Source organism: Anthonomus grandis, unplaced genomic scaffold, assembly GCF_022605725.1.
Source record: "Anthonomus grandis grandis unplaced genomic scaffold, icAntGran1.3 ctg00000334.1, whole genome shotgun sequence".
NCBI classification, from domain to species: Eukaryota; Metazoa; Arthropoda; class Insecta; order Coleoptera; family Curculionidae; genus Anthonomus; species Anthonomus grandis.
Window position 1 is genome coordinate 19,748 of NW_026088466.1, and position 17,054 is coordinate 36,801.

At 28.8% G+C, this 17,054-nt stretch overlaps 1 protein-coding gene across 4 annotated transcripts in view; it reads left to right on the forward strand.

Annotated features, from left to right (window-relative positions):
• Positions 1-507: 507 nt before the first annotated feature.
• The window catches only part of LOC126749579 (uncharacterized), an 80,483-nt gene continuing 63,936 nt past the window's right edge, over positions 508-17,054 (forward strand). Inside the window, exons 1-4 of one of the 4 annotated variants that reach the window (XM_050459294.1) lie at positions 508-885; positions 1,629-1,919; positions 1,975-2,109; positions 2,181-2,392. In XM_050459294.1, coding sequence (XP_050315251.1) covers positions 857-885; positions 1,629-1,919; positions 1,975-2,029 — 375 coding nt within the window. In that variant the 5' untranslated portion in view covers positions 508-856 and the 3' untranslated portion in view covers positions 2,030-2,109; positions 2,181-2,392. Of the gene's footprint in view, positions 886-1,249; positions 1,569-1,628; positions 1,920-1,974; positions 2,110-2,180; positions 2,393-17,054 lie in introns of those variants that run through there. The other 3 variants (XM_050459291.1, XM_050459293.1, XM_050459292.1) reach the window with 3 other exon arrangements.

Genomic DNA, 17,054 nt, shown 5'->3' on the forward strand with positions numbered 1-17,054 from the left:
AAAAAATCAATTTTTGGTGGAAAAATTCGATACGGGGGGGGTATACCCGAAAAATGAAAAAACCCAAACTTTGAAGGCTCATATCTCAGCTTCTATATGAGCTATCGGGAAAATTCCAACGGTTTTGTCTTAGTTTCGTCCTTCTAAATCCAACGAGACCATCCGCAAGGTCGTAGCTTCTACGAGAGCCGAGATATGGCATTTTTGTAGCCCATTTTTGGCCTCAAAAACGGACGTCGAAAACGACTTTTTCAGGATTTTCAAAGTGCTCTCATTCCCTTAGTTCTGCTCGGATCCTGTTATAACCCGGTATTTTCGTGGTCTACTTGATGAGAATAATCCGCTGTTATAGTTAGTTGGAATTCGAATAAAAAAAAAATTATGAAATAATTTGAAAGGGGGGGAGGAGGGTATATAATTTCTTACTGATAAACAGTGTGGGGCGGGTGGGGGATATGGGTTGACTCACTCGTTCACATGTGACCGTACCTTTTATTCTCCAGCTCTCTCTGCAACGACCAGGACCAACTTCTCTTTCTAAAAATGACCGAAACAGTGGTGGGGGACGTAGGTGCAGACATGTAGCACACTTTGTCATGGATCGTCTCCTTGATGGGCCCAGTATTCGGTCGGACCTGATACCTCAGTGGACGGTAGTGGTCGCTTTCTTTACCTACTTGATCAAGGACAATGTAGAGAGCAAACAGGCGGTTTTAATAGAAAACCTATTGGAGATGATTTTAGATGTCCAAAAAGCTGGACCAGAGCTGCTGGGTGCGGAAGATCGGGGTATGCCCCGGAGAATTTGAATAAGGAGCTCGTGGTGCGGTACTGCAATCAGATACTGGGCATTTTAATGAACTGTTTGGATTATCACAATTTGGGGTAAGTTTCTTAACTTAAAAATTTTGAAAATTAAAAAAAAATATCAAACCCGTAGTTCTTTCTTAAATATATAATGTAGCGGAACGACCTCTACCTTTGCACGTGGTTCGTTCTATTAGAATATCGGGCGTCTTAAATATTTTATTTATTTGTGGAAATGCGTGACATTCTTTAAACCCTACATTTCTGCTCGGAGTATTCGTATGATTATTACTTCGTTTATCACCATTTAATAAAGAAGTATGGCGCTTTTGACTCCGTGGTTCCGTTAAAAGGTTTTAATCCGGGTCAGTGCTTTTATTATTAATAGGTAAGGTTACAACTGTCCTGTTTCTTGGCTAGCAATTTATGTTATCTATTTTGTTATTAAAAGGTGTTAAAACTAAGCCCATAACTGAGGTGAATTAACTGAGATTTCCCGACATAAGTGGTTTCTTTGACATACGAACCCTCGGGACTAAAAATCCCATTACAATAAAAGTCCAAAAAAAACATTTATTGTTATAAGGTGCCTAAATGATGGGCAGAATGGCAGGTTTGGCAAATCAATAACTTCTTCCGAGTATTTGACACCGTTGAAAAAGATGAAGAAGAAGAGAAGTAGCAGTAACGAGAGTGAGAGGGAAACGAGGGAGGAAAATGGACAGACATTATCAATATTGTCCATTTTCTAAGTCAATTCAGTAAAAATTTAACTTAATTTAATCATTTACAAAATGATCGACCTATTCTTCCTTATCTAGGAACGAAAGCGAGCTGATCCTGGAGTCCCTGCTATCCTTCTCGAAACTCCTGAACAGTTTGCCAGGGTACAAATTCAGTCCCTTTCAAGTTACCGGAGCAGTGAGGATCAAGTTGCTATTCAGTCAAGAGGATCCACGTCTAAGGAGATCCTCGATCCAGTTATTAGGAGATCTGGCAACATCCCTTGGCCAGGAGACCAATTTGGAGGCATTCAAGGATCGAGTGAGATCCAAGGGAACCTCATCACTTTACTCTTGCATCTATGCGCTCCAGACGTGTATGTTGTCAAGGTATGACTTTTTTGGATCATTTTACTCACTTAACTCATGCATTGACCCCATTTAGGCCTGTAAAAGTACGATCCAGAAGGTTGGCCCTTATCTCGATTGTCCGGAGGTAAACCGCATGATCCAGAAGTGTTTGGGCGACGACACCGACTTGATGTTCACGGATTTTATTAAGGAGTTAATTAAACGCATGGTAAGTAAATGGCAGCACCTTAAATGAAATATTCATGCAGTTTGTCTGTGATCTATTTTGAGTTTAATTAGGGATTTATGGAATCAATGATATCAAGGTTATTTGGGGGCCAAATCGAGGACGAGTTGGATTAATGGTGGTGTCTAAGGGCCAATCCCGCCCTTGTCATCGGTTTGTTCTACGCCGAACTACTACCCGAGAATAAACCGAAAGTTTCACTGGAAACTGTCTGTGATAAACTGAACAGACTGATGCAAGACGAGTCAGAAGAAGTTAGGATTAAGGCAAGTCAAGCTATATTGTGTTTGTTTTTATAATTATTGTAGAACGGAATGTGCCAGGGGGATAGTACGATTAAGTCTTTTTAATCACTTTTTAGTAAGAAAATTTAAAAAAAGTCACCAGGGGTCAAAACTGACTTGTGGGTGGACTTTGTAGCTTATAAGTTTATCTCTGTCGCACTCATTGTTGCAACGTAGGGCTGTAAGAGTTCTTGCAGGCCTTGGGTTTAGGGACGATTTTAGATTGGCCTATGGGACTCTGGAAATTCTTACTGCACCCTCATTGTATATCCTTGAGAACCTTATGTTTGTTAAGAGGCATGGGGAGCACTTTGAGACTTTTACAAAACATTCTTTCAACTTTTATACTAATTAATGTTGAAAAGAACCTCATTTATGAAACTAGTATTTTGTTTACTATTACAAAAACTTATTCGGTTATTCTATAGAAATAGAAAAGACATTTCCTTACAGGAATACAAAAAAGAATAATAAATCTTTAAATTCAGAAACTAATGAAAAGATCTTCAAAAAATTGGAAATACTAAAAAAAAGATAAAAAATTATTTACGTTAATACAATCTTCTAGTATCAATGTAGTTAGTAATAGTTTATTATTTCCCACAAAACTACAAAGTTCATTTTACAGCAATAAGAGTGGTGTTTAAAGCAGCTTAAAATCTAACTAATTATTTATAAAAGAGAACTAACTTAAAAATAAAAGTTTTTAGTTCATGTTATTAATAAATTAATTTTAATAATATAACCATTTACAGCAAGAAATGTTGTTAACATGTTCTTTATAAGATCGTAAATTTTGCATAATTTTTTTGTTATTAAAGATAGAGCTTTCATTTAAAAACTGTCAAGTACTCCTGGGAAAGGGGCACCTTGCACATAATTATCAAAATTGAAAAAATTATAGTTTTTGAGAAAAATCGAAATTTCGGTTTTTTACAATTAACATGTACTTTTTTAGATCGAAAATTTTGCATTACTTTTTTGTTATTAAAGATAGAGCTTTCATTTAAAAACTGTCAAGTACTACTGGCAAAGAGGCACCTTGCACATAATTATCAAAACTTAAAAAAATTTAGTTTTTGAGAAAAATCAAAATTTCGGTTTTTTACAATTAACATGTACTTTTTTAGATCGAAAATTTTGCATTACTTTTTTGTTATTAAAGATAAAGCTTTCATTTAAAAACTGCCAAGTAGTCCTGGCAAAGGGGCACCTTGTACGTAATTATCAAAAACTGAAAAAATTATAGTTTTTGAGAAAAATCGAAATTTCGGTTTTTTACGATTAACATGTACTTTTTTAGATCGAAAATTTTGCATAACTTTTTTGTTATTAAAGATAGAGCTTTCATTTAAAAACTGTCAAGTACTCCTTGCAAAGGGGCACCTTGTACGCAATAATAAAAAACTTAAAGAATTGCAGTTTTTTGCAAAAAATCGAAATTTCGGTTTTTTACCATTAACATGTACTTTATAAGATCGTAAATTTTGCATAACTTTTTTGGTATTAAAGATAGAGCCTTCATTTAAAAACTCTTAAGTACTCCTTGCAAAGGGGCACCTTGTACGTAATAATCAAAAACTAAAAAAATTTTAGTTTTTGAGAAAAATCGAAATTTCGGTTTTTTACGATTAACATGTACTTTTTTAGATCGAAAATTTTGCATAACTTTTTTGTTATTAAAGATAGAGCTTTCATTTAAAAACTGTCAAGTACTTCTCGTAAAGGGGCACCTTGCACATAATTATCAAAATTTAAAAAATTATAGTTTTTGAGAAAAATCGAAATTTCGGTTTTTTACGATTAACATGTACTTTTTTAGATGGAAAATTTTGCATAACTTTTTTGTTATTAAAGATAGAGCTTTCATTTAAAAACTGTCAAGCACTCCTGGCAAAGGGGCACCTTACACATAAATACCAAAATTAAAAAAATTATAGTTTTTGAGAAAAATCAAAATTTCGGTTTTTTACGATTAACATGTACTTTTTTAGATCGAAAATTTTGCATAACTTTTTTGTTATTAAAGATAAAGCTTTCATTTAAAAACTGCCAAGTAGTCCTGGCAAAGGGGCACCTTGTACGTAATTATCAAAAACTGAAAAAATTATAGTTTTTGAGAAAAATCGAAATTTCCGTTTTTTACGATTAACATGTACTTTTTTAGATCGAAAATTTTGCATAACTTTTTTGTTATTAAAGATAGAGCTTTCATTTAAAATCTGTCAAGTACTCCTTGCAAAGGGGCACCTTGTACATAATAAACAAAAACTAAAAAAAATGTAGTTTTTGAGAAAAATTGAAATTTCCGTTTTTTACGATTAACATGTACTTTTTTAGATCGAAAATTTTGCATAACTTTTTTGTTATTAAAGATAAAGCTTTCATTTAAAAACTGCCAAGCACTCCTGGCAAAGGGGCACCTTGCACATAATTATCAAAATTTAAAAAATCATAGATTTTGAGAAAAATCGAAATTTCGGTTTTTTACGATTAACATGTACTTTTTTAGATCGAAAATTTTGCATAACTTTTTTGTTATTAAAGATAGAGCTTTCATTTAAAAACTGCCAAGTAGTCCTGGCAAAGGGGCACCTTGTACGTAATTATCAAAAACTGAAAAAATTATAGTTTTTGAGAAAAATCGAAATTTCGGTTTTTTACAATTAACATGTACATTTTTAGATCGAAAATTTTGCATTACTTTTTTGTTATTAAAGATAGAGCTTTCATTTAAAAACTGTCAAGTAGTCCTGGCAAAGGGGCACCTTATACATAAATTCCAAAATTAAAAAAATTATAGTTTTTGAGAAAAATCAAAATTTCGGTTTTTTACGATTAACATGTACTTTTTTAGATCGAAAATTTTGCATAAATTTTTTGCTATTAAAGATAGAGCTTTCATTTAAAAACTGTCAAGTACTCCTTGCAAAGGGGCACCTTGCACAGAATTATCAAAATTGAAAAAAAAATAGTTTTTGAAAAAAATCGAAATTTCGGTTTTTTACCATTAACATGTACTTTTTTAGATCGAAAATTTTGCATAACTTTTTTGTTATTAAAGATAGAGCTTTCATTTAAAAACTGTCAAGTAGTCCTGGCAAAGGGGCACCTTATACATAAATTTCAAAATTAAAAAAATTATAGTTTTTGAGAAAAATCAAAATTTCGGTTTTTTACGATTAACATGTACTTTTTTAGATCGAAAATTTTGCATAACTTTTTTGTTATAAAAGATAGAGCTTTCATTTAAAAACTGTCAAGCACTCCTGGCAAAGGGGCACCTTACACATAAATACCAAAATTAAAAAAATTATAGTTTTTGAGAAAAATCAAAATTTCGGTTTTTTACGATTAACATGTACTTTTTTAGATCGAAAATTTTGCATAACTTTTTTGGTATTAAAGATAGAGCTTTCATTTAAAAACTGTCAAGTACTCCTGGTAAAGGGGCACCTTGTACGTAATAATCAAAAACTAAAAAAATTGTAGTTTTTGAGAAAAATCGAAATTTCGGTTTTTTACCATTAACATGTACTTTTTTAGATCGAAAGTTTTGCATAACTTTTTTGTTATTAAAGATAGAGCTTTCATTTAAAAACTGCCAAGTAGTCCTGGCAAAGGGGCACCTTGTACGTAATTATCAAAAACTGAAAAAATTATAGTTTTTGAGAAAAATCGAAATTTCGGTTTTTTACAATTAACATGTACATTTTTAGATCGAAAATTTTGCATTACTTTTTTGTTATTAAAGATAGAGCTTTCATTTAAAAACTGTCAAGTAGTCCTGGCAAAGGGGCACCTTATACATAAATTCCAAAATTAAAAAAATTATAGTTTTTGAGAAAAATCAAAATTTCGGTTTTTTACGATTAACATGTACTTTTTTAGATCGAAAATTTTGCATAAATTTTTTGCTATTAAAGATAGAGCTTTCATTTAAAAACTGTCAAGTACTCCTTGCAAAGGGGCACCTTGCACAGAATTATCAAAATTGAAAAAAAAATAGTTTTTGAAAAAAATCGAAATTTCGGTTTTTTACCATTAACATGTACTTTTTTAGATCGAAAATTTTGCATAACTTTTTTGTTATTAAAGATAGAGCTTTCATTTAAAAACTGTCAAGTAGTCCTGGCAAAGGGGCACCTTATACATAAATTTCAAAATTAAAAAAATTATAGTTTTTGAGAAAAATCAAAATTTCGGTTTTTTACGATTAACATGTACTTTTTTAGATCGAAAATTTTGCATAACTTTTTTGTTATAAAAGATAGAGCTTTCATTTAAAAACTGTCAAGCACTCCTGGCAAAGGGGCACCTTACACATAAATACCAAAATTAAAAAAATTATAGTTTTTGAGAAAAATCAAAATTTCGGTTTTTTACGATTAACATGTACTTTTTTAGATCGAAAATTTTGCATAACTTTTTTGGTATTAAAGATAGAGCTTTCATTTAAAAACTGTCAAGTACTCCTGGTAAAGGGGCACCTTGTACGTAATAATCAAAAACTAAAAAAATTGTAGTTTTTGAGAAAAATCGAAATTTCGGTTTTTTACCATTAACATGTACTTTTTTAGATCGAAAATTTTGCATAACTTTTTTGGTATTAAAGATAGAGCTTTCATTTAAAAACTGTCAAGTACTCCTGGTAAAGGGGCACCTTGTACGTAATAATCAAAAACTAAAAAAATTGTAGTTTTTGAGAAAAATCGAAATTTCGGTTTTTTACCATTAACATGTACTTTTTTAGATCGAAAATTTTGCATAACTTTTTTGTTATAAAAGATAGAGCTTTCATTTAAAAACTGTCAAGCACTCCTGGCAAAGGGGCACCTTATACATAAATACCAAAATTAAAAAAATTGTAGTTTTTGAGAAAAATCGAAATTTCGCTTTTTTACGATTAACATGTACTTTTTTAGATCGAAAATTTTGCATTACTTTTTTGTTATTAAAGATAGAGCTTTCATTTAAAAACTGTCAAGTACTCTTTGCAAAAATGCATCTTGTACGTAATAATCAAAAACTAAAAAAATTGTGGTTTTTGAGAAAAATCGAAATTTCGAATTTTTACGATTAACATGTACTTTTTTAGATCGAAAATTTTGCATAACTTTTTTGTTATTAAAGATAGAGCTTTCATTTAAAAACTGTCAAGTACTCCTGGCAAAGGGGTACCTTGTACGTAATAATCAAAAACTACAAAAATTATGGTTTTTGAGAAAAATCGAAATTTCGGTTTTTTATGATTAACATGTACTTTTTTAGATCGAAAATTTTGCATAACTTTTTTGTTATTAAAGATAGAGCTTTCATTTAAAAACTGTCAAGTACTCCTGGTAAAGGGGCACCTTGTACGTAATAATCAAAAACTAAAAAAATTGTAGTTTTTGAGAAAAATCGAAATTTCGGTTTTTTACCATTAACATGTACTTTTTTAGATCGAAAATTTTGCATAACTTTTTTGTTATAAAAGATAGAGCTTTCATTTAAAAACTGTCAAGCACTCCTGGCAAAGGGGCACCTTATACATAAATACCAAAATTAAAAAAATTGTAGTTTTTGAGAAAAATCGAAATTTCGCTTTTTTACGATTAACATGTACTTTTTTAGATCGAAAATTTTGCATTACTTTTTTGTTATTAAAGATAGAGCTTTCATTTAAAAACTGTCAAGTACTCTTTGCAAAAATGCATCTTGTACGTAATAATCAAAAACTAAAAAAATTGTGGTTTTTGAGAAAAATCGAAATTTCGGTTTTTTACGATTAACATGTACTTTTTTAGATCGAAAATTTTGCATAACTTTTTTGTTATTAAAGATAGAGCTTTCATTTAAAAACTGTCAAGTACTCCTGGCAAAGGGGTACCTTGTACGTAATAATCAAAAACTACAAAAATTATGGTTTTTGAGAAAAATCGAAATTTCGGTTTTTTATGATTAACATGTACTTTTTTAGATCGAAAATTTTGCATAACTTTTTTGTTATTAAAGATAGAGCTTTCATTTAAAAACTGTCAAGTACTCCTTGCAAAGGGGCACCTTGTACGTAATAATCAAAAACTAAAAAAATTGTGGTTTTTGAGAAAAATCGAAATTTCGGTTTTTTACGATTAACATGTACTTTTTTAGATCGAAAATTTTGCATAACTTTTTTGTTATTAAAGATAGAGCTTTCATTTAAAAACTGTCAAGTACTCCTTGCAAAGGGACACCTTGTACGTAATAATCAAAAACTAAAAAAATTGTGGTTTTTGAGAAAAATCGAAATTTCGGTTTTTTACGATTAACATGTACTTTTTTAGATCGAAAATTTTGCATAACTTTTTTGTTATTAAAGATAGAGCTTTCATTTAAAAACTGTCAAGTACTCCTTGCAAAGGGGCACCTTTTACGTAATAATCAAAAACTAAAAAAAATTTAGTTTTTAGGAAAAATCGAAATTTTGGTTTTTTTAGGATTAACATGTACTTTTTTAGATCGAAAATTTTGTATAACTTTTTTGTTATTAAAGATAGAGCTTTCATTTAAAAACTGTCAAGTACTACTGGCAAAGAGGCACCTTGCACATAATTATCAAAACTTAAAAAAATTTAGTTTTTGAGAAAAATCAAAATTTCGGTTTTTTACAATTAACATGTACTTTTTTAGATCGAAAATTTTGCATAACTTTTTTGTTATTAAAGATAGAGCTTTCATTTAAAAACTGCCAAGTACTACTGGCCAAGGGGCACCTTGCACATAATTATCAAAATTAAAAAAAATCTAGTTTTTGAGAAAAATCAAAATTTCGGTTTTTTACAACTAACAAGTATTTTTTTTTTATCGAAAATTTTGCATAACTTTTTTGTTATTAAAGATAAAGCTTTCATTTAAAAACTGCCAAGTACTACTGGCCAAGGGGCACCTTGCCCATAATAATCAAAATTAAAAAAAATTTAGTTTTTGAGAAAAATCAAAATTTCGGTTTTTTACAATTAACATGTACTTTTCTAGATCGAAAATTTTGCATAACTTTTTTGTTATTAAAGATAGAGCTTTCATTTAAAAACTGTCAAGTACTCCTCGCAAAGGGGCACCTTGCACATAATTATCAAAATTGAAAAAATTATAGTTTTTGAGAAAAATCGAAATTTCGGTTTTTTACGATTAACATGTACTTTTTTAGATCGAAAATTTTGTATAACTTTTTTGTTATTAAAGATAGAGCTTTCATTTAAAAACTGTCAAGTACTCCTGGCAAAGCGGCACCTTGCACATAATTATCAAAATTGAAAAATTTATAGTTTTTGAGAAAAATCGAAATTTCGGTCTTTTACGATTAACATGTACTTTTTTAGATCGAAAATTTTGCATAACTTTTTTGTTATTAAAGATAGAGCTTTCATTTAAAAACTGTCAAGTACTCCTTGCAAAGGGGCACCTTGTACGTAATAATCAAAAACTAAAAAAATTGTGGTTTTTGAGAAAAATCAAAATTTCTGTTTTTTACAATTAACATGTACTTTTTTAGATCGAAAATTTTGCATAACTTTTTTGTTATTAAAGATAGAGCTTTCATTTAAAAACTGTCAAGTACTCCTCGCAAAGGGGCACCTTGCACATAATTATCAAAATTGAAAAATTTATAGTTTTTGAGAAAAATTGAAATTTCGGTTTTTTACAATTAACATGTACTTTTTTAGATCGAAAATTTTGTATAACTTTTTTGTTAATAAAGATAGAGCTTTCATTTAAAAACTGTCAAGTACTCCTCGCAAAGGGGCACCTTGCACATAATTATCAAAATTGAAAAATTTATAGTTTTTGAGAAAAATCGAAATTTCGGTTTTTTACGATTAACATGTACTTTTTTAGATCGAAAATTTTGCATAACTTTTTTGTTATTAAAGATAGAGCTTTCATTTAAAAACTGCCAAGTACTACTGGCCAAGGGGCACCTTGCCCATAATTATTAAAATTAAAAAAAATTTAGTTTTTGAGAAAAATCAAAATTTCGGTTTTTTACAATTAACATGTACTTTTTTAGATCGAAAATTTTGCATAACTTTTTTGTTATTAAAGATAGAGCTTTCATTTAAAAACTGTCAAGTACTCCTCGCAAAGGGGCACCTTGCACATAATTATCAAAATTGAAAAATTTATAGTTTTTGAGAAAAATTGAAATTTCGGTTTTTTACAATTAACATGTACTTTTTTAGATCGAAAATTTTGTATAACTTTTTTGTTAATAAAGATAGAGCTTTCATTTAAAAACTGTCAAGTACTCCTCGCAAAGGGGCACCTTGCACATAATTATCAAAATTGAAAAATTTATAGTTTTTGAGAAAAATCGAAATTTCGGTTTTTTACGATTAACATGTACTTTTTTAGATCGAAAATTTTGCATAACTTTTTTGTTATTAAAGATAGAGCTTTCATTTAAAAACTGCCAAGTACTACTGGCCAAGGGGCACCTTGCCCATAATTATTAAAATTAAAAAAAATTTAGTTTTTGAGAAAAATCAAAATTTCGGTTTTTTACAATTAACATGTACTTTTTTAGATCGAAAATTTTGCATAACTTTTTTGTTATTAAAGATAGAGCTTTCATTTAAAAACTATCAAGTACTCCTCACAAAGGAGCACCTTGCACATAATTATCAAAATTGAAAAATTTATAGTTTTTGAGAAAAATCGAAATTTCGGTTTTTTACGATTAACATGTACTTTTTTAGATCGAAAATTTTGCATAACTTTTTTGTTATTAAAGATAGAGCTTTCATTTAAAAACTGCCAAGTACTACTGGCCAAGGGGCACCTTGCCCATAATTATTAAAATTAAAAAAAATTTAGTTTTTGAGAAAAATCAAAATTTCGGTTTTTTACAATTAACATGTACTTTTTTAGATCGAAAAGTTTGCATAACTTTTTTGTTATTAAAGATAGAGCTTTCATTTAAAAACTGTCAAGTACTCCTTGCAAAGGGGCACCTTGTACGTAATAATCAAAAACTAAAAAAATTGTGGTTTTTGAGAAAAATCGAAATTTCGGTTTTTTACGATTAACATGTACTTTTTTAGATCGAAAATTTTGCATAACTTTTTTGTTATTAAAGATAGAGCTTTCATTTAACAACTGTCAAGTACTCCTGGCAAAGGGGTACCTTGTACGTAATAATCAAAAACTACAAAAATTGTGGTTTTTGAGAAAAATCGAAATTTCGGTTTTTTATGATTAACATGTACTTTTTTAGATCGAAAATTTTGCATAACTTTTTTGTTATTAAAGATAGAGCTTTCATTTAAAAACTGTCAAGTACTCCTGGCAAAGGGGTACCTTGTACGTAATAATCAAAAACTACAAAAATTGTGGTTTTTGAGAAAAATCGAAATTTCGGTTTTTTATGATTAACATGTACTTTTTTAGATCGAAAATTTTGCATAACTTTTTTGTTATTAAAGATAGAGCTTTCATTTAAAAACTGTCAAGTACTTCTCGCAAAGGGGCACCTTGTACGTAATAATCAAAAACTAAAAAAATTGTGGTTTTTGAGAAAAATCGAAATTTCGGTTTTCTACGATTAACATGTACTTTTTTAGATCGAAAATTTTGCATAACTTTTTTGTTATTAAAGATAGAGCTTTCATTTAAAAACTGCCAAGTAGTCCTAGCAAAGGGGCACCTTGCACCTAATTATTAAAATTAAAAAAATTATAGTTTTTGAGAAAAATCGAAATTTCGGTTTTTTACGATTAACATGTACTTTTTTAGATCGAAAATTTTGCATAACTTTTTTGCTATTAAAGAAAGAGCTTTCATTTAGAAACTGTCAAGTAGTCTCAGCAAAGAGGCACCTTGTACATAATTATCAAAATTGAAAAAAAATTAGTTTTTGAGAAAAATCGAAATTTTGGTTTTTTACGATTAACATGTACTTTTTTAGATCGAAAATTTTGCATAACTTTTTTGTTATTAAAGATAGAGCTTTCATTTAAAAACTGTCAAGTAGTCCTGGCAAAGGGGCACCTTGTACGTAATTATCAAAAACTGAAAAAATTATAGTTTTTGAGAAAAATCGAAATTTCCGTTTTTTACGATTAACATGTACTTTTTTAGATCGAAAATTTTGCATAACTTTTTTGTTATTAAAGATAGAGCTTTCATTTAAAATCTGTCAAGTACTCCTTGCAAAGGGGCACCTTGTACATAATAAACAAAAACTAAAAAAAATGTAGTTTTTGAGAAAAATTGAAATTTCCGTTTTTTACGATTAACATGTACTTTTTTAGATCGAAAATTTTGCATAACTTTTTTGTTATTAAAGATAAAGCTTTCATTTAAAAACTGTCAAATACTCCTGGCAAAGGGGCACCTTGTACGTAATAATCAAAAACTAAAAAAATTGTGGTTTTTGAGAAAAATCGAAATTTCGGTTTTTTACGATTAACATGTACTTTTTTAGATCGAAAATTTTGCATAACTTTTTTGTTATTAAAGATAGAGCTTTCATTTAAAAACTGCCAAGTACTACTGGCCAAGGGGCACCTTGCCCATAATTATTAAAATTAAAAAAAATTTAGTTTTTGAGAAAAATCAAAATTTCGGTTTTTTACAATTAACATGTACTTTTTTAGATCGAAAATTTTGCATAACTTTTTTGTTATTAAAGATAGAGCTTTCATTTAAAAACTGCCAAGTAGTCCTAGCAAAGGGGCACCTTGCACCTAATTATCAAAATTGAAAAAATTATAGTTTTTGAGAAAAATCGAAATTTAGGTTTTTTACGATTAACATGTACTTTTTTAGATCGAAAATTTTGCATAACTTTTTTGTTATTAAAGATAGAGCTTTCATTTAAAAACTGCCAAGTAGTCCTAGCAAAGGGGCACCTTGCACCTAATTATCAAAATTGAAAAAATTATAGTTTTTGAGAAAAATCGAAATTTCGGTTTTTACGATTAACATGTACTTTTTTAGATCGAAAATTTTGCATAACTTTTTTGTTATTAAAGATAGAGCTTTCATTTAAAAACTGCCAAGTACTACTGGCCAAGGGGCACCTTGCACATAATTATCAAAATTAAAAAAAATCTAGTTTTTGAGAAAAATCAAAATTTCGGTTTTTTACAATTAACATGTATTTTTTTTTTATCGAAAATTTTGCATAACTTTTTTGTTATTAAAGATAAAGCTTTCATTTAAAAACTGCCAAGTACTACTGGCCAAGGGGCACCTTGCCCATAATTATCAAAATTAAAAAAAATTTAGTTTTTGAGAAAAATCAAAATTTCGGTTTTTTACAATTAACATGTACTTTTCTAGATCGAAAATTTTGCATAACTTTTTTGTTATTAAAGATAGAGCTTTCATTTAAAAACTGTCAAGTACTCCTCGCAAAGGGGCACCTTGCACATAATTATCAAAATTGAAAAAATTATAGTTTTTGAGAAAAATCGAAATTTCGGTTTTTTACGATTAACATGTACTTTTTTAGATCGAAAATTTTGTATAACTTTTTTGTTATTAAAGATAGAGCTTTCATTTAAAAACTGTCAAGTACTCCTGGCAAAGCGGCACCTTGCACATAATTATCAAAATTGAAAAATTTATAGTTTTTGAGAAAAATCGAAATTTCGGTCTTTTACGATTAACATGTACTTTTTTAGATCGAAAATTTTGCATAACTTTTTTGTTATTAAAGATAGAGCTTTCATTTAAAAACTGTCAAGTACTCCTTGCAAAGGGGCACCTTGTACGTAATAATCAAAAACTAAAAAAATTGTGGTTTTTGAGAAAAATCAAAATTTCGGTTTTTTACAATTAACATGTACTTTTTTAGATCGAAAATTTTGCATAACTTTTTTGTTATTAAAGATAGAGCTTTCATTTAAAAACTGTCAAGTACTCCTCGCAAAGGGGCACCTTGCACATAATTATCAAAATTGAAAAATTTATAGTTTTTGAGAAAAATTGAAATTTCGGTTTTTTACAATTAACATGTACTTTTTTAGATCGAAAATTTTGTATAACTTTTTTGTTAATAAAGATAGAGCTTTCATTTAAAAACTGTCAAGTACTCCTCGCAAAGGGGCACCTTGCACATAATTATCAAAATTGAAAAATTTATAGTTTTTGAGAAAAATCGAAATTTCGGTTTTTTACGATTAACATGTACTTTTTTAGATCGAAAATTTTGCATAACTTTTTTGTTATTAAAGATAGAGCTTTCATTTAAAAACTGCCAAGTACTACTGGCCAAGGGGCACCTTGCCCATAATTATTAAAATTAAAAAAAATTTAGTTTTTGAGAAAAATCAAAATTTCGGTTTTTTACAATTAACATGTACTTTTTTAGATCGAAAATTTTGCATAACTTTTTTGTTATTAAAGATAGAGCTTTCATTTAAAAACTGTCAAGTACTCCTCGCAAAGGGGCACCTTGCACATAATTATCAAAATTGAAAAATTTATAGTTTTTGAGAAAAATTGAAATTTCGGTTTTTTACAATTAACATGTACTTTTTTAGATCGAAAATTTTGTATAACTTTTTTGTTAATAAAGATAGAGCTTTCATTTAAAAACTGTCAAGTACTCCTCGCAAAGGGGCACCTTGCACATAATTATCAAAATTGAAAAATTTATAGTTTTTGAGAAAAATCGAAATTTCGGTTTTTTACGATTAACATGTACTTTTTTAGATCGAAAATTTTGCATAACTTTTTTGTTATTAAAGATAGAGCTTTCATTTAAAAACTGCCAAGTACTACTGGCCAAGGGGCACCTTGCCCATAATTATTAAAATTAAAAAAAATTTAGTTTTTGAGAAAAATCAAAATTTCGGTTTTTTACAATTAACATGTACTTTTTTAGATCGAAAATTTTGCATAACTTTTTTGTTATTAAAGATAGAGCTTTCATTTAAAAACTATCAAGTACTCCTCACAAAGGGGCACCTTGCACATAATTATCAAAATTGAAAAATTTATAGTTTTTGAGAAAAATCGAAATTTCGGTTTTTTACGATTAACATGTACTTTTTTAGATCGAAAATTTTGCATAACTTTTTTGTTATTAAAGATAGAGCTTTCATTTAAAAACTGCCAAGTACTACTGGCCAAGGGGCACCTTGCCCATAATTATTAAAATTAAAAAAAAATTAGTTTTTGAGAAAAATCAAAATTTCGGTTTTTTACAATTAACATGTACTTTTTTAGATCGAAAAGTTTGCATAACTTTTTTGTTATTAAAGATAGAGCTTTCATTTAAAAACTGTCAAGTACTCCTTGCAAAGGGGCACCTTGTACGTAACAATCAAAAACTAAAAAAATTGTGGTTTTTGAGAAAAATCGAAATTTCGGTTTTTTACGATTAACATGTACTTTTTTAGATCGAAAATTTTGCATAACTTTTTTGTTATTAAAGATAGAGCTTTCATTTAACAACTGTCAAGTACTCCTGGCAAAGGGGTACCTTGTACGTAATAATCAAAAACTACAAAAATTGTGGTTTTTGAGAAAAATCGAAATTTCGGTTTTTTATGATTAACATGTACTTTTTTAGATCGAAAATTTTGCATAACTTTTTTGTTATTAAAGATAGAGCTTTCATTTAAAAACTGTCAAGTACTCCTGGCAAAGGGGTACCTTGTACGTAATAATCAAAAACTACAAAAATTGTGGTTTTTGAGAAAAATCGAAATTTCGGTTTTTTATGATTAACATGTACTTTTTTAGATCGAAAATTTTGCATAACTTTTTTGTTATTAAAGATAGAGCTTTCATTTAAAAACTGTCAAGTACTCCTCGCAAAGGGGCACCTTGTACGTAATAATCAAAAACTAAAAAAATTGTGGTTTTTGAGAAAAATCGAAATTTCGGTTTTTTACGATTAACATGTACTTTTTTAGATCGAAAATTTTGCATAACTTTTTTGTTATTAAAGATAGAGCTTTCATTTAAAAACTGCCAAGTACTACTGGCCAAGGGGCACCTTGCCCATAATTATTAAAATTAAAAAAAATTTAGTTTTTGAGAAAAATCAAAATTTCGGTTTTTTACAATTAACATGTACTTTTTTAGATCGAAAATTTTGCATAACTTTTTTGTTATTAAAGATAGAGCTTTCATTTAAAAACTATCAAGTACTCCTCACAAAGGGGCACCTTGCACATAATTATCAAAATTGAAAAATTTATAGTTTTTGAGAAAAATCGAAATTTCGGTTTTTTACGATTAACATGTACTTTTTTAGATCGAAAATTTTGCATAACTTTTTTGTTATTAAAGATAGAGCTTTCATTTAAAAACTGCCAAGTACTACTGGCCAAGGGGCACCTTGCCCATAATTATTAAAATTAAAAAAAATTTAGTTTTTGAGAAAAATCAAAATTTCGGTTTTTTACAATTAACATGTACTTTTTTAGATCGAAAAGTTTGCATAACTTTTTTGTTATTAAAGATAGAGCTTTCATTTAAAAACTGTCAAGTACTCCTTGCAAAGGGGCACCTTGTACGTAATAATCAAAAACTAAAAAAATTGTGGTTTTTGAGAAAAATCGAAATTTCGGTTTTTTACGATTAACATGTACTTTTTTAGATCGAAAATTTTGCATAACTTTTTTGTTATTAAAGATAGAGCTTTCATTTAACAACTGTCAA